The sequence below is a fragment of the Zosterops lateralis genome, assembly GCF_965231275.1.
Source record: "Zosterops lateralis genome assembly, chromosome: 10".
Lineage (NCBI taxonomy): Eukaryota > Metazoa > Chordata > Aves > Passeriformes > Zosteropidae > Zosterops > Zosterops lateralis.
Window position 1 is genome coordinate 8,955,613 of NC_139770.1, and position 21,818 is coordinate 8,977,430.

General features: G+C 52.6%; 1 protein-coding gene across 2 annotated transcripts in view; it reads right to left on the reverse strand.

Annotated features, from left to right (window-relative positions):
• Positions 1-506: 506 nt before the first annotated feature.
• The window catches only part of DVL3 (dishevelled segment polarity protein 3), a 33,938-nt gene continuing 12,626 nt past the window's right edge, over positions 507-21,818 (reverse strand). Inside the window, exons 2-16 of one of the 2 annotated variants that reach the window (XM_083868194.1) lie at positions 12,702-12,771; positions 9,150-9,271; positions 8,664-8,770; positions 7,962-8,097; positions 7,613-7,706; positions 7,170-7,239; positions 6,742-6,881; positions 6,468-6,544; positions 5,892-5,959; positions 5,485-5,535; positions 5,214-5,363; positions 4,322-4,453; positions 3,927-4,094; positions 3,100-3,312; positions 507-2,788 (exon numbers count right to left, since the gene is read on the reverse strand). In XM_083868194.1, the coding sequence (XP_083724320.1) occupies positions 2,364-2,788; positions 3,100-3,312; positions 3,927-4,094; positions 4,322-4,453; positions 5,214-5,363; positions 5,485-5,535; positions 5,892-5,959; positions 6,468-6,544; positions 6,742-6,881; positions 7,170-7,239; positions 7,613-7,706; positions 7,962-8,097; positions 8,664-8,770; positions 9,150-9,271; positions 12,702-12,771 (2,023 nt within the window). In that variant the 3' untranslated portion in view covers positions 507-2,363. The remainder of the gene's footprint in view (positions 2,789-3,099; positions 3,313-3,926; positions 4,095-4,321; positions 4,454-5,213; positions 5,364-5,484; positions 5,536-5,891; positions 5,960-6,467; positions 6,545-6,741; positions 6,882-7,169; positions 7,240-7,612; positions 7,707-7,961; positions 8,098-8,663; positions 8,771-9,149; positions 9,272-12,701; positions 12,772-21,818) is intronic. The other variant, XM_083868195.1, reaches the window with a different exon arrangement.

The window sequence follows — 21,818 nt, forward strand, 5'->3', positions numbered from 1 at the left end:
CGCGCAGCGGGGCGGGAATTACATTTCCGTGTGGGGCATCTTGGGAGTTGTAGTCTATGGCGGGGCGAGGACGGCATGGCTGCCGCGCTCAGCGAGCGGCTGGGCCGGGGGTCCACCCGGGCAGGAGGCCGCGCCCGCCCTGCAAAGTCCTGAGGTCACCGCGCCCTTCCAGAGGGCTGCTAGCTCTCGCTGGCCCCGCGCCCAGGCATCCTCGCTACCCCGCCCCGCACTGCTGCGCCAAGGGCCAGCGCCCGCGGCCGGACTGGCCGCTGGTTCTACCCGCGGTGCTGCCGCTGGAAACGGGGAGCCAGGGAACCCCGAGAGCCCCTCCCAGGCCCTGCCCCGGGGAGACTCAGCCCGCAGCCGCCCTCGGCGTCCCGGGAAAAGACAGCTGGCACAGAATGCCCTCATCGTGCTGGGATCTCGCTTTAGAGCGAAAGGCAGGAGGATGGAGGAGGCTGGAGGAAAAAGTATAAATAAACGACACGAGACAGGAGTCCAATAAAACTATGTTTATAAATAAAAACAAGAAGATTGGTGTTGTTTTTATAAAACCCAGTGGGTAGGGCAGGGCAAGGGGTGAGCAGTGGCCAGGGAGGCTACTGGGGACAGTCTGACTCCAGCGGGTTGAGGGAAGGAGAGGCTTTAGGGAGTCAGGGAGATGACCTGATGGTGCGTGAGAGCTGGCAGGGGGGCTGCAGAGGCAATGCAGACTCCCAGGGAGCAAAATACAATTCAACTCCATCGTATAAAAACCGCAAACACAAGAAAGACGAAAGGAGGCAACGCTCGTGGAGGAAGCCACGGCGTGGCAGGAGGAGAGGGCGCCGGGGCGCCAGCACCAACAGCAGCAGGGTTGAGCATGTCCATACTGTACCGTGCTTGGCCCTGGGCATGGGGAAAGGGCTGCCCCAGCCCCAGGCACGTCTCCGAGTACCCAGAAGAGAAGGAAGAAAGGCAGGGAGCACTGGAGCAAACAGACTCAACTGTCCCAGCACACCTGTGGACACTGAGCCCAGAGGCCATGGTTCAGGCTGCAACCTCAGCCCTGGAGAGTTCATGTTGCCACCAGGCACTGCTCACAGCCCAGAGGGAGTGGCGCTGTCCCAGAGGTTTGTCCCTCCCAGCAGCCAGGCCAGCAGTACTGGGCAGAGGAGGAGACAGACTCAGGCCCTTCAGAGGGCAAATACAGGGGACCTCCACATTTCTCAAAAGCATGAAAGTGAACCAGTTGTGCACCGCCCTTGCCTTCTAACTCCATCCAGGCCCCTGAATGTATCACAAAGCTGAGCAGCAGCGCGACAGCAGGAGGGAGAAGGCCACAGCTGCCACTGCCAGACCCAGGCATGGGACAGCCCCTACAAACAGGACAGGCAGCAGCACATTGCAGGCAGGAGGGCAAAGAGCAGGATGGAAGGAGCAGAGCTCTGCCCTTAAATACCCCCAAAGAACCCCAGGGCAGGTGTAGGGCACTGAGTCACACAAGAGACTCTGCACAGGCAATCACCATCTCTCTGAGCTGGATGCAGAGGTACAGCCCCAGCCCTGAGGCCTGGCCAAGGTGAAGGAGGGTCCTGCCATGGGGCAGTGTCAGGCTCAGACCTGGCCCAATATGTGGGCAAGAGAAGGGAGGCAAGAGGAAAGTGGCAGCATCTCTCCACTCCCTGGAGGCACTGAAGCCCTGGAACATTCATGCATTAGCCAAAAGGCAACTACAATGGGATTTAAAATACATGTATAAGGCTGGTCCCTGCTCCCCTCTCAGGGCTGTGGGAAGGGCAGGGAATCTTCTGCAAGGGGGAGGAAAGAAGCCATCTTCAGCGCCATGCGTGCCCAGCGCCCCTGGAGCTCCGTGTCCTGCTGTCGGGCCACGCCACGCTCCAGCTCTCCCCCCCACGGGCGGCAGGCTCAGAGAAAGTCAAACACCCCGTAATTCTTTGCTGCTTGATAGAAGAAACACAAAAGGGTGAAAAGAAAGAAGAGATGTTTAGGGTGGAAGGATCGAGGCAGCAGTGACACACGGGCAAGCAGCACAGGGTGCTGGGACGGATGCGGATTAATGGGGTTAGAGAGGATGGCAGGAGGGAATTACCATCGGCAATACACAAGTCTGGTGGCAGGATGGGCTGACAGCACCCAGCAGGCCTGCCAGGCCTGTCCACCTCACTCGAGGAGGGATTAGAATCAAGGTTTAGTTCCATTTATTATTTTTTTCCCTTTTTTTCTTTTCGTTATCAAGACAAAAAAAATAAACAAAAAAAAACCCAAAAAAACAAGGGTTGAAGCCAGGGCTGGTCCTAGGAAACAAACAACAGGGATAGAAGGGGAAAGGAGGGACAGCAGACAGACAGGGGACGGGCGCTTCACATTACATCCACAAAGAACTCACTGGGGTTGCCCATGGCCATTCGGAAGGACTGTCTACTGGCTGTCAGTTCGGGGGGCACAGAGGCCAGGTCACGGCCCGGGGGGGCCCCAGGGGGCCCCATGGCTGACGGCGGTGGAGGCATCAGCAACATGGGGGGGCTGAAGAGAGGGGGGAGGCCGGGAGGCCCGTACGACTGCTGGCTGTGGTGGCTGCGGATGCTGTGAGCCAGGGAGTGCTGGCTGCGCTGGCTGTGCTGGCTGGCTGGCACCGAGCGCTCGCTGGCCGCACGCTCACGCCGCATGCTGCTCCTCGTGGTGTGGTCCGACTCGCTCCCGCTGCCGCCTGACTTGGACTCCCCGGTCTTCTCTCTCTCCTTCCTCCTCTCGCTGCCACTGCGATTGGAACCGCTGCTCCGGCTCCCTGCAAAGCACATGAGGCAAGGTTAGGTGCCAGCTCGGACAAGTCAGGAAAAACGGATGGATGCTCCTTTAGCCAAGGGAGGACTGCAGCATGCTTGGGCACAGCCAGGCCTCAGCACAGTCTGTGCTCTCAGGCTCACTTCAGCAATGAGTCCCCACAACCCCTCTGAGATGGCTTCTGCCCTGGCTTCCCCCACAGAGGGCCTTGTCTAAGCAGCCTTTCCTGCTGCTGCCCTGGACAGAGCATCTTTTCCTGCTGTACTGATCAGGACATCTGCCCACTGCAGGGATATTTTAGTCCTTTTCACTCACCTTCACTGTGCTGACTGCCTGCACTGCCCCCTCCGTAGCTGTAGCCTGGGTCAGGGAAGCCTGGATGGGGGTTGTATGGATGAGGCGGTGGGTACTGATATGGGAAGGCCATAGGCCAGGGTGCAGCTCCTGGGTGGGGGAGCGGAGCCAAAGTGTCCTGATCAGAGGCACCGCTGGAGCCATCATGATCGTGAAGAGACAGATTAGCCATGTCTGCAAGAAAACAGGCAACAGGGGTTAATCCAAGCAGAAAAACAACCATGTGTGGTGAAGCAGCCTTCTGTCCATTCTCACTGATGGACAAGGACAGGATATGCAAGAAGACACAAGAAGTTGGCACTCTCTCTGTTAGTCAATGCCACCATTTGTGCTTCCTGGCTGAACAACTGCCAGGCTGTGGGAGTCCAAGCTGCCGCTCTAATACAGAGACCAGCTTGGTGGGAAAGGACCTCATCAGAGCTACAGCTCACCCTGCCAATTCCTTCCCCCATCTTATTTGAGCAGAACCCAATTGCCTGAGCACCAACCCCTTGCCAGTACTGAAATTCAGAGCCTGGAGACAGTCAGTAAAGACTAAGACTCTGCTATGACTGCCTGGGAGAAAAGATCACATAGCAGGTGACACTGTCAATGCTGCTTCCAACTTCACTACCTCAGCAGCAGGATGAGAGAGCGGGGATAATCCCCATCACTCCCTTAACAGGATTTGTAGAACAAGGGACCCAGCTGATGGCAATGGCTGTAGGTGTGTCCCCATTGTGTCAGCAGGGCCCTGCAGGACCACTACCCCTCCATCCTCTCCCTCCCACCCATGTCAGGAGCCATACTTCCACAGAGGTCCCCGAAGATGTAGTAGCACTGCTCCGAGAAGGTGATCTTGTTCACGGTGTGTCGGATGTAGCCAGCCTTCAGCAGATTGCTGGCGTATTTGCGGGACTCACGGCGGTCTGTAAAGCCCTCCACATGGTGATAGAGCCAATCTACCACATCCGAACCTGCCACCAAATATAGAGTTAAATTTGGCAAGAGAGAGGAAGATGGTGGCCCTTGAGGCAGTGAGCCACACTGGAACAAAAACAAAGTGGGTCAAAAGGTTCAATTTGTGACTCCTGCCTAGTTAAGTTTGTTTATGGTGACAAAGATGCTCCCTTGGACATCTGCTCAAAAACAAGCCACCCATTCCCCAGTCCCTGCCTCTGCTGCAGGCAGCATGGTCTCTTACCAATGAAGGCATTGGGGATGGTGATCTTCAGCCACATGCGGTCACGCACCTCAAGGCCTGACTCTGGTGAGGCCATGGCTTTGACAATGGTGGCCATGTCACTGTGAATGGACAGGTGAAAGTCATCGAGGCCTGTGGTGTGGATGAAGGAAGGTAGGCAGAGGTGAGAGAGGACAGAAGAGACAAGAGGGCCACATGGAAGCATCACACACGGGAGGAATGGGCCAGGGAACAATACATTGCAGACAGCCTTGGGGTATGTGCTGTGTAATCCCCCTTCCAGTCTTCCCATGTTATCCTTCACATATCAGCTGTTTTCTCTCGGGCAAAGCCAAGGCAAGAGTCACAAACTTATAACAAACTCCTGGCTTGTTGCCTCACCCAAGCTCTCCAGACCCTTGCTTCAGGGTTCTATATACCAAATCATCCCAAACCTTCAGAAAGCAACCAAGAGCCCTGTGCTCAGCAGGACCCTGCCCCACTACAAGGCTCTTTGCTCTCAGCTGCCTCCTCTATCCTGCTCTATCTGCTGTCTGGGAGAAGCTCTCAATTGCTCCAGGGACATGCTGAATCCCTCCGGCTCTATATTCTCAGCAGCTAACCCCTGACTGCCTGCACTGCCTTTCCTCTATACCTGCCATAGCTTATGACTGCACCCAGGCTCCTCTACTCTCCTCACACAGAAGGCTGAAAAATGTGATACTAATTCTGTCAGGCAGAACTCCGACTGATCAAAGTGCCAGCCCAGCAAGAGCTGCCTCTCTCCCAGTCCCTTGGCAGGGCAGATCTGGCCCACCCCAGCTGTTCCCAGGCAAATGTATTGCTCCCTTCACAGCATAGTGAAGGCGAGGAGGCCGTGCAGCGGGTGCAGCACGGAGGCACCAAGACTTACGTTCGGTCTCTGGGATGGAGCTGGTGATGGAGGAGCTGGTGGAAGTGATTGTGCTCATGGATGGACTCATACCGTACGCTGGGTAGGTGCCAGTCATCGCTGCTGTGTGAGACACCCAGGCTGCCGGGTCGATGGGCCTGATGGGCTCACCTGCAATGAAGAAATAGTCAGTCAGTAGTTGAAAGAAATTATTGCCTCATCAAAACAACCTCTGGGGAGGGACAGGGACTCAGCATAGCCCATTTCATCCCCAGTATTTGCCGGGACTCACCCGGATCGGAGCATGGAGAGTCTGGCCCAGCCCAGATCCGCTGGGGAGCAACTGGGAGAGAAAGAAGAGAGGGAGGGTCAGCAGGAGAGGTGCAGAGGGAGAGATCCCCTATGACTTATGGGAGGGGTTTCTCTTTCCTCTGGCGCCCCGAGCAAGTGACCTCCCTGCCCCAGTGAAACGCGTCCCCAGCGTGATGTGGGAAGGAGGGCTGGGCTTTTGGGCATTTTGGTCTAGGATTAGGACATAGCAGCCTCCTAAAAGGAGAGCTGAAACCCCATCAAACCCCAATTCAGTGCCCCATGGAGTCACACACACAGGGGAGAAACAAGACAACAACCAAGTGCTTAAGGCAGGGCTCTCACATGAGCTGGGCACCAGCGCTAAGGGTGAGTCACCTATCCACTTACTCCTGGGTAATGAGAAGCAGCCGCGTGGACTGGGGTCCCAGCACTTGGCCACTGTCAGGGTGATGGGCCTGCAACAAAAAGGTAAGAGTTAGAACCAGAGCACAGTAACACAAATCCCTGCATGATGGGTGGATTCTGTGTGACAGCTCTCTCCTGGGAGACAGGGAGAAGCTGCCAGTAAAATGATCTTGTTCCCCTCCAGCTATGGGTTTCCCTAGTGACATGAACAAAATTATGTGACCCTGCTGAGGGTTGCTGACGACCCAAATAGAATCACAGAATCACAGCACAGTTGTTTTGGAAAGGATCTTTAAAGGTCATCTAGTCCAATTGCCCTGCAATGAGCAGCAATATGGCATCCCCACAAATAAACGGGCACAGACTCCAGTTCCCCAGAATTCTGCTGGCTGCAATTCTCGCATTGGACATGAAAGCCCAGGAATCAAAGCAACACCAAAACCCTAAGTTCTGAGCTTCAGCAGAGACACTGGCAGAGGTGGCTGGAAGATATGACACACACCCCAAGCACAAACTGTGCAGATGTCCCTGGACGGAAGGAACAACCCAAGCACTCACCCTGGCTTGTGCACAATCTCCCTCAGCACGCGCACAGCATCATCGTTGCTCATGTTCTCAAAGTTGATGTCATTTACCTGTAAAAAACACCAAGAGGTGAGTCCCACAGATGTGACCAGAGGCTGAGCTCCCCACTCAGCTCAGCTGTGACTCAGCTTCCCTCTTCCAAGCACAGCTTCCTGGGTTTAGCCTGCCAAAGTTCTCAGGGAGGCTTCTGGGTCTTTTCTTACTGCTTTCCCAGGCCCAAAGATGGAGATATGTGGGTGTGAAGTACCTGTAGGAGCATGTCTCCTGGCTCAATCCTGCCATCAGCTGCCACAGCACCTCCCTTCATGATAGAGCCAATATAAATGCCTCCATCCCCACGCTCATTGCTCTGTCCCACAATAGAAATGCCCAGAAAGTTGTATTTCTCTGCAGAGATGGAAAGAGAAAGAAGTAAGTCACCCTAAAGCATCAGGCACAAGCACACCTAACCTCAGTAAAACCACATCCTAATGATAGTGATTTGCACCCCTGTCCCAGAGACATCCTAGGACAAAAACTCTTGAGAGACAATTTCTACGAGAGAAGCCAATGTCCTAAGGAATTCATGTGTTTACTTCTCCCCCATGCATTCTCTTTGCCCCCTCCCCAGTTCCCTCTCCACAACCCAGTCTCGCTCTGGAAGGACTGCAGGCTCCATGCACACCTCCCACTCACCCATATTCAGCGTGACTGTGATGATGTTCAGGGACATGGTGGAGTCTGTGATGCTGCTGAAGGACGAGGACTGCAACGTAAGCGAAACATGAGATGTCCTCCTGTGCCTCAGTAACACTCCCAGCCCTAGCTTCCTCCACTTGTCCTTTCCTTCCTGCCCCTCCTTGTGTCACCACAGCCACCACCCACAACTCCAGTCTTATGCTGGGAGCTTTGCAGAGCCAGATAACAGCCATAGTCCTTATGACCTCTCTACAGCTGAGACAAGGCCTGTGGTCCCAGCTCTTGAGGCTACATTGGCCTGGAAAATGTTCACAGCACTTTTTGAAGTCTCAGCACTTGGACACTCTGAAGCCATGCCCACAGTAAAACCAGCTGAATCTCTGAGAGCCCACCCTGACCTGCACTGCCCTCCCCAGGACACCCAGCCCCTCCCTGGGTACCCTCTCAATGCGTGGAGCCTTCTGTTTCCGTCGGCGTCGCTTGTGCCTTCTCATCAGACGGGAAGCACTGCTTTGCTCTGTTGAACTGCTAAACCTGCAGGAAAAAAGCAAGAGTCAGCTATTCTGCTGCCATAGTGGTGGCTCTGGCAGCAGGAGAGCCATGGAAATGGCACAGGGAATAGAGGACTGCAGGGGCAGAGAGAACATGCACGTGGGGGACAGACAATGGCAGAGAGGTCTGCTGGGTGAGATAGAAACAGGTCTGAGCCCAGGACTACTGTGCCCTGCATCTCTCTGTTCTGGGAGTCAGAGAGAAATTAATGTTCCCCTAAGACCCAAGCTCTCCTACCTGCTGGTGGAGTCATCTTCATCTGAATCAAAGAAGCTGGTGGTCTCCAGCTCACTGCTCATGAGTGTGGAGGAGCTCTCGTATCCACCCAGGTCTCGGCGCCGCTCTCCCTTCACTGTCCCATTCACCCTGGGTGCTGTGAAAAGACAAGGCTTGAGATAAACCCTTCCCCTCATGGCTCATGGCAACCTCCTCAGAACAAATCTGGCCATCAGCCAATCCTACCTAGTGCCACACAACTCCCAGTCCACCCTGAGATTAGATCCATCTCCTATGGGATCCCTCTTCTATCACTACAGGATGGGGAAGAGGCTGATGGGCCAGTAGGAACAATGCTGCTAAACTTGTGGAAGACTTGGAGCTGTTTCCTTGGTAGAGCAAGAAGCTGCACAAGTGGCAAGGTTAAAACTCACTCTGCTTCTCAGCTAAGAAGACAGAGGCACAACTGTCTCCTGCTCTTGGGGCTTCTACAGGAGATACCTCCTTTGACCCCAAAGGGTTCAACACCAAGCTCTGATGTAACACAGGTGTTAGCTCCTGCCTCCAATGTGAGGCTATGGCCCTTCTAAAAGCCGTAGAATAGCCCTTTTGAGCTGGGAAGGTTCTGCAGAGCAGAGAAAGCTGCTCCAAGCCTGGAGCTGGTGCTGCCACCATGCCTCAGCCATGCCCTTGCAGAGGTCTCACCATGTTAGCAACACTCACCATGCTCAGGCCCATCTGTCCGACGAGGTCGTTCCCTCTGTGATGACACCACCGAGTCTGTCTCTGTCTCATTGTCCAGGTTTTCCCGACTCCCCCCAGTGTTAGGGCTGTGATGAGATAAAAGCAACAAATATGTTCAACAGGGAACAACTTCACAAGGCTCTCTCTGCCTCTGTCCTGACAAACACAAGGTTCCAGCCATCAACTGTCTCCTTCTTGAGGGACAGGAACAACAACAGCACATCTATGAGTGCAGGGCAAAGGACTGGGTATGCTGTGCTGGCTCTTTCCCTGCATTATTTTCAGCATGCCCTTGTTTGTTGAATAACACAGCTCCACTTCAAATCTGCTCCCAGTCCCACTCCTCTCCCCTCTTGCTTGCTGTCATCCCTGACAATTTGGGTAAGAGTGTCCCAGCCTGGTCTAGATTACAGCAAATGCACCGTGTGTCCCTTGGAAACCAGAACAGATGCCCATGTAACTTACTGGAAAGAGGGGGGCCTGGAGTCTCCAATTCCTCCTGTGCGCTCCATGGAGGGTGGCAGCTCTGTCTGGTTATCGGCACAGACTGAGCCAGCATCTGAATGGGAACCCTCTGCAGACACCAGCTGGAGGGATGAGAGACAGAAAAGGAAACTGAGAAAACATTTATAAGAGTGGCCAAAGGAGCTGGCCAAAAGCCTGCCTGGCTGGCCCAGAATCTCATTTCTGGCAGTTGACAACAGCAGATGCCTGGGAGCAGGTATGGAACAGGCCAAGCATGTAGCAACAGTTACCTCTGAGGTCTTTCCAGACACTGACTATTTGTGGCTCAGGAATTCCTGACCCAGCAGTGAAGCCCAGGTGGGTGACAGCTGTGCTTGGACACTCTGACATCACCTGCACACCCACACCACACACTCAGGTAACCTTTAGCACACATCCTGCAGCAGGGACTGGATTCCTCCAGTTCTCACACTGTAAAAGGCAGTTACAAATCGTTCCTTTCCTCAGCTCTAGCAGCCTCTACACTTCTGCCTTCAAGCTGTGAGGCCCAGCAGGACTTTCACCTTCCCAACCATCAGAAGCTGGGGGTAACAGAGCTCAGGGCCAAAGCTTTTTATCCTTGAAAAAGACTCTCCAAACAGGCTCTTTTTCTGGCACCCATATGTTCTTCACAAACTTGCAGGCTGTGTTCAGCTTATTGGCTTGAGCACAACCTTCAGCCCATCTCTGGGATGCTCAATGCAGAAATTCAAGAAAAGGTTAAACCCTAGAGACTCTTTATACCAGCCATGCTGTGGGGCAGCCCAGACACACCAACATACTGTGATTCTGGCTCTATCATAAACCACCAATTTCAGAGCTCAGGGAATGAGCTGGAGACTCTCCCAGGGGCCACGGGCTCACCAGTGGAATGAAACAGAGGATAGCCCAAGTGAGTTGTTCCCTAATATTGCTCCTTGTCCAGATTTGCACTCTCCCTTACTTTCAAGCTGTAATTAACTGGGCTGATCCCAATAGGGCCAAGCAAGAAAGCAACAAAAAGCCTCTTCCTTGACAGAGGCATTCAGGACCTGCAGAGCAGAGGTGGCTGGGCCCAGAAAGGATCTAACAGAGGTGAGGGATATCCACTGTTGTTCAGGACAGAAGAAACATAAGCTGGACAAAAAGCTGATAGCTGCTGTCCAAACCATAATACCCAGTGTAAATTCAGAGGCAGCACTACTGCTTGCAGGTGCGGGAACCACATCTGCATGAATCCAAGAGCAGATGCCAACTCGGATGCTAGAAGTACAGCCCATTTATACAGGTCTAGAGTGCTTCACAGCATCAGTGATGAAAGAGCTGTGCCCTGACCACCTTCAGGAACTGGGGAAACCCTCATAAGGGAGGGATGGACCCCAGAGATTATTATTAGCATAGCAGATGAGAGGTCTACTGCCAGAGACATTGGTAACTGAGACAGGGATGTAGCTGGGGCAAGGAAGACAGGGCAGCCTTGAAAAAGCTGGAGCCAAAGCAGCAGACAGGGCAGAGAGCAGCCTCAGGTGTCAAAAGCTGCAGAGCCCGTCCCACAAGCCCCAGGACAAGCCCAACGGCTCCTGCTGTCATAACTGTCTAACCAGCTCTTGTCTCACGCTCAGGTCAGCTTCTCTCCCTCCAGCAAGCCCCAGGCACATGCCTGGCTCTGCTCCTGGCACCTTCCTGGTGACTTGTCTTCCCAGGACACATACCCCTCCCCAAGGGCCACATCCCTACTCTGGTAGCCACTGCCTGGGAGCACATGGTAGAAAAGATGCTGAAAGTGGCCAGCATTGCCTAGGGAAAAGTCCTATAACACATCATGCTTGAAAATCTCAAGGCACATCAAGCAAGTAGACCTGGACAAAGGGAACTAGCCACAGGCAGCTGTCAAACAGCAGTGAGGAGAGCTGAGGGAGTGTTCCCAAGCAGGCAGGATTGATGCTATCTTCCTCTAACATTCCCAAGGCTGGGATTTCCTCCCAGGAAGCTTTTGATAACCATCCTGCACTTTTCCTGCCTCTTACACTGTCAGGAAATACTCACTTGGATTCAAGCCCCTTTCAAGTCTTTCCCTGTTGCTAAAATTAGTACTGAGTTGCTAAAATAGTATCATCCCAGCCTGTCTGTCAGAAGCAGCAAAGCAAGTGCTCCCCTCTCAGCCCCCAAACCACACATGGACTAGGAGACTCTCAGCAGAGGTAGAAAAAGGGATCATCAGGTGCACAAAGGCCTCTGGGACTGCCATTACCCCTCATGCACAAGGGCTGGTGGTGATGCTCACTCTGGGCACAAGTCCCCTGCAAGGATCCAGCCCAGCAGAGTAGCAGCATGGTGGTCACACCAGACAGACCCACATCAGATCTGTGCCACTCACACTGAACAACCAGAGAGCTCCTACAAAGAAAGCCAGCAGCTGCATGGATACATGGATCACAAGGAAAAGCACACCAGATAAAAAAGGAGCACTGGAATGGATTTAGAGACTCTGGGACTCCCCTTAGGGCAGGTGAAAGCAAAAAGCAGCTGGAAAGGGTGAGGTGGGGAGACATCTTGGGGCAGATGCAGCAGCAGCGGGATGGATGCAGAGGAACGTGTGGTGGCCAAGAGCCGGACACGGGCTGTTTTCCGAAGGCCCTGGATAACCGCTAGAGGGAGGACGGCAGGCGTCTGGCCCCGGCTCTTTGTGCGGGAGCCCAGCACACCCTTTCCTCCCTGCTCCAGCCTGTACCCTGCTCCCCCGGCTGGAATCACAGTGGCAGCTGTGTCGGCAGCAGGGTACCTGCCTGTCCGTGTCACTGTTTGGTGCAGGGACAGAAGCAGAATTAGGTCTGATCTAGCCTGATAGTCTGAGGATTTTTACTGTTCAGGGTCTGCTTAGAGGCCTCTGGAAAAAGGCACTTGAGTCTTGGCTCTGCTCTTGGTGTAGATCCACACACCCTCATCAGCACAAACTGCAGCTCAGCAGAGGGAAAACTGGATGATGTACTGTGGAGACTCTCCCCCCACTAACGGAGGGTCCCTGTGAGGACAGAGGGAAGCATGCGAGCAGGGAGCAGAGCGTGTGCATGGCATGGTACTGAGGGAAAAGCTTGTCCTGCAGCTGCCCAGGCAGTACCTTTAGTCCTCAGGGCAGGCAAATCCAGTCCACTTCACCAGCACTAAAGTCACTTAAGCCCTTTGCGCCAGTCACTGGAGTGGGACTTTCCCTGGAAAGCCGACCCTGCCATAGGGGCACAGGGGTTATGCTGCAGACAGGCCATGGCTGTGATCTCTGCTCGGCATCAGTTACCATGAGCTCTTCATAGAGGTGTCCCACATCTTCCTTGGCACAGGGGACTCAGCATCACAGAGCCTCCTCTCCAGCTGAGGGACTGGAGTGTGGGGATCCAGCTCATCAGTTTCGTGAGCAGCTGGCACACCAACAGTACAGAGCAGTCCCTGTGCCTTACTTGGCACTCCACATCCAAATGGTGTTTTTTTCAGAGAGGGCACAAACAGGCTGAGAGATACCAAAGCAAGGGGCTTGCTTACCCACGACACCACCCGGCCGTTGAAGCAGGGAAGCTTGGCATTGTCATCCGAGATCTCTTCTTTCACCACCCTGCAGAGGGGAGAGGAGGCAGTCAGAGCTGGATTCAGAACTTCAAAGGAAAAGGAGACCTTCCCAGATGGGTATTTGCACACAACACCAGGCAGCTCAGGTTTGGGGATGGAGCAAGAGAGGACTGGCAGCTCTCTCCTGCTGCCAGGCCACAGGTTTTTATGCCCACAGCCATGACTGACAGACTAAAGAGGAACCAGACAGAATTGCCTTTCTACGTGCATGCAGCTGTTCCATTCCCCAGTTCACATTTTAATCAGTAAAACCAAAATTTAGGTGCATATCATAGAATCATCAAATCATTTAGATTGGAAAAGACCTTTAAGATCATCCATTGCCCAATTTAAATCCAACCACTATCCAAGCACTGCTAAGGCCACCACCAAACCATGTCCCCAGGTGCCACATCTACACAACTTTTAAATAACTTCAGGGATGGTGACTCCACCACTCTCCTGGGCAGCCTGTTTCAGTGCTCAACCCTTTTGGTGAAGAAATGTCCCTAATGTCCAATCTAAACCTCCCCTGGCACAACTTGAGGCAATTTCCTCTTGTCCTGTTGCTTCCTATTTGGGAGAAGAGATCAATCCCCACCAGGACAAAACCTCCTATCAGGGAGCTGTAGAGTGATGAGGTCCCCTCTGAGCCTCCTTTTCTCCAGACTAAACGCCACCAGCACCCTCAGCTGCTCCTCACAGGACTTGTGCTCCAGACCCTTCCCCAGTTCTGTTGCGTTTTTCTGGACATGCTCCAGCACCCCAATGTCTGTCTTGTAGTGAGGGGCCCAAAACTGAACACAGGGTTCAAGGTGTGAGCTCACCAGTCCCAAGTACAGGGGACAGTCACTGCCCTGGTCCTGCTGTCCACAGTACTGCTGGCACAACCCACAATGCCACTGACTTTCCTGGCCACCTGAGCACATGCTGCCTCATGTTCAGTCACTGTCAACCAACACCCCCAGGTCCTTTTCCATCAGGCAGCTTTCCAGGCTGCCTTCCCCCAGCCTGCAGAGCTGTGTGGGGCTGTGACCCAGGTGCAGGAGTGAGCACTTGGCTTTGTCAAACCTCATACAACTGGCCTTGGCCTGTCAATCCAGACTGTACAGATCTCTCTGCAGAGCTGTCCTACCCTCCAGCACATCAACACTCCCACCCAACTTAGTCATCTGTGAACTAAGTGTGCCCTCGATCCCCACGACCAGATCATTGATAAAGATATTAAACAGGACTGGGCCCAGTGCTGAGCCCTGGGGAACACCACTGTGAGCAGCCAGTGGATGTAGCTCCATTCCTGACAACCTCCTGGGCCTAACCATCCAGTTTTCTACCCAGGAAACAGTGCACTTTTCCAAGCCATGAGCAGCCAGTTTCTCCTGGAGAAAATGCTGTGGGAAATTGTGTCAAAGGCTTTATGAAAGCCCAAGCAGATAACAACCACAGCCTTTCCTTCATCCACTAACTGTGACACACTGTCACAGGAGATCAGGTTGGTCAAGCAGGACCTGCCTTTCCAAAAGCCATGCCAGCTGGGTCTGATTGCCTGGCTGTTCTGTACATGCCCCATGATGGCTCTCAAGATAATCTGCCTCATGACCTTCCCTGGCACTGAGGTCAGGCTGACAGGCATGTAGATCCCTTGGATTCTCATTCTGGCCCTCCTTGTAGATGGGCATCACATTTGCCAACTTCCAGTCACCTGGGACCTCCCTGGTTGACCAGAACTGCTGGTAAATGACTGAGTGACTCAGTGAGCACTTCCACCATTTCCCCCAGTATCCTTGAGTGGATCCCATCTGACCCCTTAGACTTTCATGTGTCTAAGGGGCATAGCAGGTTGCTGACCATTTCCTCTTGGATTACAGGGACTTCATTCTGCTTTCTGTCCCCATCTCCCAGCTCAGTTGGCTGGCACATCCTGGGAACAGCTGATCTTGCTATTAAACACTGAGGCAAAGACAACATTAAGTACCCCAGCCATTTCCTCATCCTTTGTCACTGTTTTCCCCCCACATCCAATAAAGGATGGATATTTTCCTTAGCCCTCCTTCTGACATTATTTGTAAAAACATTTTAATTGTCTTTAACAGGAGTAGCCAGAGAAGTTCCAGTGGGGCTTTGGCCCTTCTAGTTCTTCCTGCATAACCTCACAACATCCTTGTAGCACTCCTGAGTTGCCTCTCCCTTCTTCCAAAGGTAAAATATTTTATTTTTTCCTTAGTTTAAACCCAAGCTCTCTGCTCAGCCAGGCCATTCTTCTTCCCCACTGGCTTGTCTTTCAAGCACATAGGGACAGCCTGCTCCTGCATATTTTAGATTTCTTTCTTGAAGAATATCCATCCTTCCTGGGCTCCTTTGCCCTTCAGGGCTGCCTCTCAAGGGACTCTGTCAACCAAGTCCCTCATCAGGCCAAAGTCTGCTCTCTGCAAGTCCAAGGTGGCAATTTTTCTGATCCTCCTCCTTACTTCTCTGAGGATCCCAAAACTCTTCCCATGTTGTGATTGGTGTGCACAAGATGGCCTCCAGCCATCACATCACCCACAAGTTCTTCTCTGTTCACAAACAACAGGTCCAGTGCCTTCCCCAGCTGGCTCCATCATCCGCTGTATCAGGAAGTTCTTCCACACACTCCAGCAACCTCCCAGACTGTTTCTGCTGTACTGAATTCCCAGCAGAAATATTTCTACCAGTTTGCTTATTTCTAAAGAAATACATAATTTAAGCCTCTTTATAATGATCTGAAAGAATCACAAACTACGCCAGAGATTTCTAATAGATGAAAGTGAAATACATTAAACAGGCTGCCTACCAAATGATACTGTTGCTTTTTAATTACATACATAATATTTCAACATCACTTCAAGCTTTATAGTTGTGCCATAATGTCATGTCCCTGCATTACACAAACAGCTACATTATTATCAGCCTTCACAGTGAAAGAAGTACTAACTTTGTTTTTTCCCAGGAGTAAAAAAAAAAATCAGTTTTCTTTGGAGAAAGAAAGTTTATTTTTTTAATTTTAAATATTACTGGACCCCTAAATACTTTTTCCAGAGAATCTCCAATCAAAACAACTTCCAAATTCAGAAGATTCAATTACTACTATCTTTGATAAATCAAATACCAACATAGGCTTTAACAAGCTCATTTCCTTTTCTACCCAATGACATTTTAAGCGCTCTTATTTAACACAAAGATAAATTACAACTAGTTTGTGATACTATGTTCCCCCTTCCAAGCTATATCTAAGGAAGCTTGACACATATTATGCTTAAAACATGAAGCAACTAAATAGTGAATAAATTATGGGGGGGAGGAAGTCCAAAAAAGAACAAAGTAAAGAATGTGAAACCAAGAGAAATTATGTATTAAAAGTAAGTAGATTATAAGTATCTAACATTACTCAGAAGTGGAATCCTATCAACAGCTCTGAAGGGTCCCCAAACCAGTCCCCAACTCATGGAGAACTGAAGAGGATTCAAAGGTGGGACACAAAGCTGTGACCCGTTGCCCCAGAATGCCATCAAGTCGCAGCACGCTGGGACTTGGAGAAACAGGAGCTCTGGGCTCCTGGCTGCGCTCCCTGGTGTGCCAACAGCTGCCCCAGCTGTCCCCAAAAACAAGACACGAGGCTTGCCAACACTCACAAGGCATCAGCAAAAAGCAAATGAACAGTGCTGGAAGCCCAGACCTGGGAGCAGGCTCGCTCCACCCTGCCAGCCCCACTGGTTGCACCGGTGTCACACAGGCTCAGCAAAGGGCTGTCCCATGGGGTGAGAGGCAGCACGTCGCCAGGCCTTTGCTGGCAGCTGGCACTCACAATCCCTGACAGAACTGGAGAGGCAGCAAAGGGACTGCACAAAGGCCACCCAGCCCCAGAAGGCACAGATGAGGAGGTCATGGTTTGAGCAGTCTAATCCACTCGCAGGATGTGTGTTAATTCCTCTTGCACAGATGGAGAAGCAGGAAAAGCAGGAAAGGAGCAGTGAGGATGGATTAAAATCCTGCTATCTTAATGCTTCTTCAGCATGTTCTGTGCCAGCCTCTGCCCAAAGCCCCTGCAGCCCAGATGAATGTCAAATACAGGCAGTCCCCGTGGGACCCACCCTTTTTGGTGCCCACATCAGCCCTTTCCAATGCAGGCAAGTTGTCGTCTTCTCACTTCCAAGTGCACACACACATACACCCTGCCCTGGCTGCACTAGCATCCATTCATACTGTCGCCAGCAGCCTGGACGGCATCCAATTCCTAGAGAGAACTTCAGGCAGAGCCAATTTTCAGTGCTACATGCTGCCTGCTCAGGGACACAGAGCCCTGCCTGTGGGTGAAGGGACAGGGTGATATATTTGCTGGGTCAAGGTGACCAACCGCTCAGCACAAGTCAACTATTCCACTTTCAGTGGGGACAGAGGAAACCAACCCCAAGACGCACCCATTCAGCCTCAGCTGCAATGCCTGACGGAGAACAAGCTCCCTCTGTCCTAAGAGCTGGTCCCTCCTCACTCTTATTACCCTGTGGCTGCCCCAGACATCCCAGGGGTCAGCTCCACCCCGGAGCAGTTTTCTCCCTCCTTCCCCAGCCACTACATTATTTATCACTATTTATCACCCAGATGCCAGAGCACAATGGCTTATATATTTAGACTCTACAGAGCAAAAACTGATAGTGCTGGAGTCAGGCATATGCCGAGCAGGAATATCTCTGCAGCGCTGCTCACATCTGTCACCCCTCACACCATCCCAGCTATTCATGCCCTGCATTCCTTTCCAGCCTCAGCCTGAACTGCAGCCTTCCTCCTCCATTCCTTTCCAGCCTCGGCCCTCGCTGCAGCCTTCCTCCTCCCACCTCTCACCACTCTTCCAGTCACACTTCTCGCACGGACACGACCGCAGGTTCACACGTCAGAAGCCACTGAGCGAGCAGCCTCTGGGGGAGCTGTGAGCAGTGCCACGTTTCTGCTCCGCGCTTCAACGGGGAGGCAGCCATGAGATGAAACTGTCCCGTGGATATGCTGGCAGAGAAAACCACCCTGTGAATGTGCTGGGAACAGCCCCCACCTGATGGGGTCTGAGCCCGGAAATCCTGAAAGAGCAGACCCAGAAGGAGTTCAGGCTCTCTCGGTTCTCACCAAGCCTTTCCTTTTACCAGAAGCCAGGGAAAACATCTGCCTAAGGCTGATTTCAGAGGGACTGCTTTGAGTTTACTGTCAGGTTTTGAATGTTCCAACGTCCTGCTGGGGGTTGGGTGCAACTCGGCTAAGAATGGTGGCCAGGAAAAAAAAAATCCTTTCATATGGAGGCAACCCGAGCCTTGCCCAGGCAAGCGCGAGTCCAGGACCCTCGGTGCTGCTGCCCTGCCCAGAGAATTGCTCTGCACCGGGCACTCACCGGCCCCCTTCCCATCCTGGGGCCAGCAGACACGCCGAGGCCAAGCTGCAGCTCAGCCTGGCCCGCAGGCCCAGCGCTCCCCGGCACTCATCTGCCTTGAATTTTCCAACAAAGAGACCTGCGGGAGGGAGGAAGGAGGGAGGGTTACAGGGGAGGCAGGCCGAGTGGGCGGATGATTCCACCGCCATCCCCAGTGACACGGGGCCAAGCCGGGGGGAGGAGGAGGAGGAAGAAGAGGAGGAGGGGACGCGGCTCTGGCTGCGCAGGAGCCCGGCTGGGGTGTGCGGAGGGGGCTGCCAGCGCTGACACAAACAGCACATCTGCTCCCATGCAGCTGGGGGAGGGGAAGGGACAACCCCGGCAGCAGGGAGGGAAGAAAAGGAAACCCGGCTCCAACCCTGGCTCCATTCCTACCCTCCCACCAGCTCCTCCTTTGGAGCCAGCAGACCCTCTCCCCACAGCCTGGGAAGATGCCACGCTCCCAGTTTCCCTCCCTCTGCCTCGCCGGCGGGAGCAGCTGGCAGCCTCGGACATGGATGCAGAGGCGGGTGAGGGACAGGCAGGCAGATGCTGCCTTCTCCGGGGAGTTCCAGCCCGGCTCAGGAAATTAGAGGGTATTTTATATCACAGAGTCATGTCCTAGGAATGAAGGGAAGGTGGGGAACAAGAGCGTGCAGAGGAGAGAAAGGAGGCCATAAACCCCAAGCTGCGGGGACGGCCGCGCCGTGTCAGACCCCGGCTGCGCACACATCACCAGCACAGCTGCTGTGTTCCAGCCTCCTCGTTTCCCTTCGGTGGCCTCCAGCCTGGCTGAGACTGAGGATACAAGCGAGTTTCTAGCTTCAGCCAGCTCCGGTCTCTCCTGAGCAGCATCCAATAGCCACAGCAAGATCCCTGCAAAGAACTCTGATGGAGTAACAGACGCCCAGCAATAGAAGAAATCCAAGAGGCATGGACAAAAGCTTACACAGGATTTGAACCCCAGATTTGGAGGCAGGCTTGGAGCTCAGCAGCAATTACTGCTTGTCTCTGGCAGTCCTGTCCCCCCTGTCCCCTGCCTATCTAAGGGCTTGCAGTGGGGAGAATACTCAGAGAGAAAGAAGTCACAGATGTGGTAGCAAACACAAAAGCTGAATCAGAGGGGTCAGTACCAAGAAGGGAGGTAGGGGTGGGGACCACTCAAGCATGTTGGACAGCTTGATGGCCGGGGTGCAAAGATTGAGAAGACAACTGAGCAGTGACAATTTTACATTAAAAAGATGCAAAGCTAGTAGAGCAGATGAAAAAAAGTTAGATGTCTCCTCAATTATTAAGAGGAAAGACCTTTACAGAACAGCGATGTTCTTCCCAACAGTGCAAAGCCCAGAAATTCAATTATAAACAATCTTCTGTTACAACATTCCAGAAGTGCACAATTAGCTTGGTCATTCCTGTAACCATAACAGCCCCCATCTGCTACAGCTCACAAAAAAGGAAGAAAAATATCCCAAACAAAAAAACATCAGGAGACAATTCTACCCAACAGCACAAGCTTCAGGGATTTATACACTTAGAAATGGGATCTCATTTTCTCTTTGTACACTCCCCTTAGGGCAGGGATGTCTTGCTTCCAAATGATTGTATAGATTAATAAAGCTGCATAGCAAAAGGAAGCACCTTGATGTTTTACTACCACCCAAATATGAGCAGCTCCTGGCTCTAGAGCAAGATCCTCATCTCTTCTGTAAGATAATGCTGAGGCCACAGGGATGAGCTCTGCAGCCATTTCACCAGAAGAGAAAACTGGACAGGGTAATTCTCTACAAGTGTTGGGATTTCAGCTGGGAAATACATGCCTGTTAGATTAAGCCCAGACATGATATGTGTGCTTCCCATGCGGATACAATTCACCCAAGAGCTACAGGCCCAGCCAAAGAATACACATAGCAGTGATCACACGTCTATCTGTGAGACCTCGGGCTTTGCAGGCAAACAGGACACATCAAACAGGATTAGAGGATTTGAGTTGTCTCTGTAAGCCAAGGCACTCTTTGCGTTTCCCTCACTGTATTTTCACCTCCTGTGCAAAGAGGAGTAAAAATCGCATGACACTGGGGTGAGAAGGGCTCTCTGACCGTAAACAGACTGTCACTCTCCCATTTAATTCCCTTTCCAAGCTCCCAGACAGGGAGTTCCACACTGCTCCTCTACACTGCAGCACAAGGTAAAAAGGAAAACACAGATTTGTAGATAGTTTCGTTCTGTCAGATCTTCCTCCCCAGAGGAGCTGCTGTCCTCCTGTCTGTCCCTGCACCCCATGTGAACATGAACTCCTTGCAACACTGTCTTTACCTGGTGTGCTTTTCAAGAATCAAGAAGCACAAAGCATCTGTTAGCAGCTGTCCTATTACCACAACAATAACACACCTTTGCATTTGTGTAGGAATGGCTACCCTTATCCTCCTAACAAGTCCAGGGAGCATCACAAGGACTCCTCAAAGGTAATTCCATTTTTCCAAGCTACTATCTGCACTCCTCAAGAGTAGGTTCTTTCGTTTTCAGAGAATGATTTGGATTGGAAAGGACCTTAAAGATCATTTAGTCCCACTCCCCCTGCTACGGGTCTAGAGCCTCCCTCAAACATGTTCACTTCTGCTGCCCCACAGCCTCCTCATGCACCACCCCCAGCTTTCTGCACTTTCCCCCCACGGTCAGTCAGGCAAGGGCTGAGCAGACATCCAAGATGCCAACTGTTTTCCCTGAGAAGCCCTCATCAACACACTTGCAATCACTCCACTGGACAGACACCAGGACAAGCAGAGCCCCAGCTCTGCACAATGTTTGGCTGGACCTGTGCTCAGTCCTACAGGCATCACTGTAGGGTGGGAGATGACAGAGATCAGACCTCCTGTTCACCTAGTCCAAAGACTGGAAGAGTTATGGCACTTAGGAAGGAGTCACCCAGGCTCAGAGGCCTGCCCAGGAGCAGCACTTATCAAAGCAAAGCTACAGACTGATTTTACAGTGAGCGCGGAGCCCTGGCGGCCCCTCCCGCCCTGATCCCAGAGTGACCATCTGGCTGCAGCCCTGCTCTGCAAACAAGCCCGACAGGCCTGTCCTCCACCGGCCGGCAGCAGGAAGCTGCACGGGGACTGCAGGAGGCACCTCCACGCTAATTAATCCCGCCCTGCCCAAGCGATGCTTCCAACCTCCGGAAGGACATTTACAGACATCATCAAAGGAAGCATTCTGCAGGCCCCCGAAGGTTCAGTGACACTTTCAGTCTCTTTGAATTGGAAATCAGGACAAACGGGAACTTCCAGCAGAAGCCAAGTCAGGTTCTTCACCCTGCTAACTCAATTTCAACTCCTCAATAACTAAAAGCTTGCGTAGCCCAACATAAAGATACAAGACAAATGCAGGGACTCACTGTGAGAGAAAAAGTTTTGAGGTTAAACATCTGCAGAAATGACCTTCAGGGAATGGAGACAATTCCAGGGATATAATAACAGTGGCCAAAAGCTGGGCTTGTATTCAGGGTAGGAGAGGAAACAGGCCCAAAGAGGCCCCAGCCAGAGATGTGTTTGAGACAGGGTAAAATCCTGATGTGGTTGCTGTGGTTCACACTGATGTTGTGAGACAGCAAGTGCACTGGAGGAAGGAGGCTTGGTCTGCTGTGACAC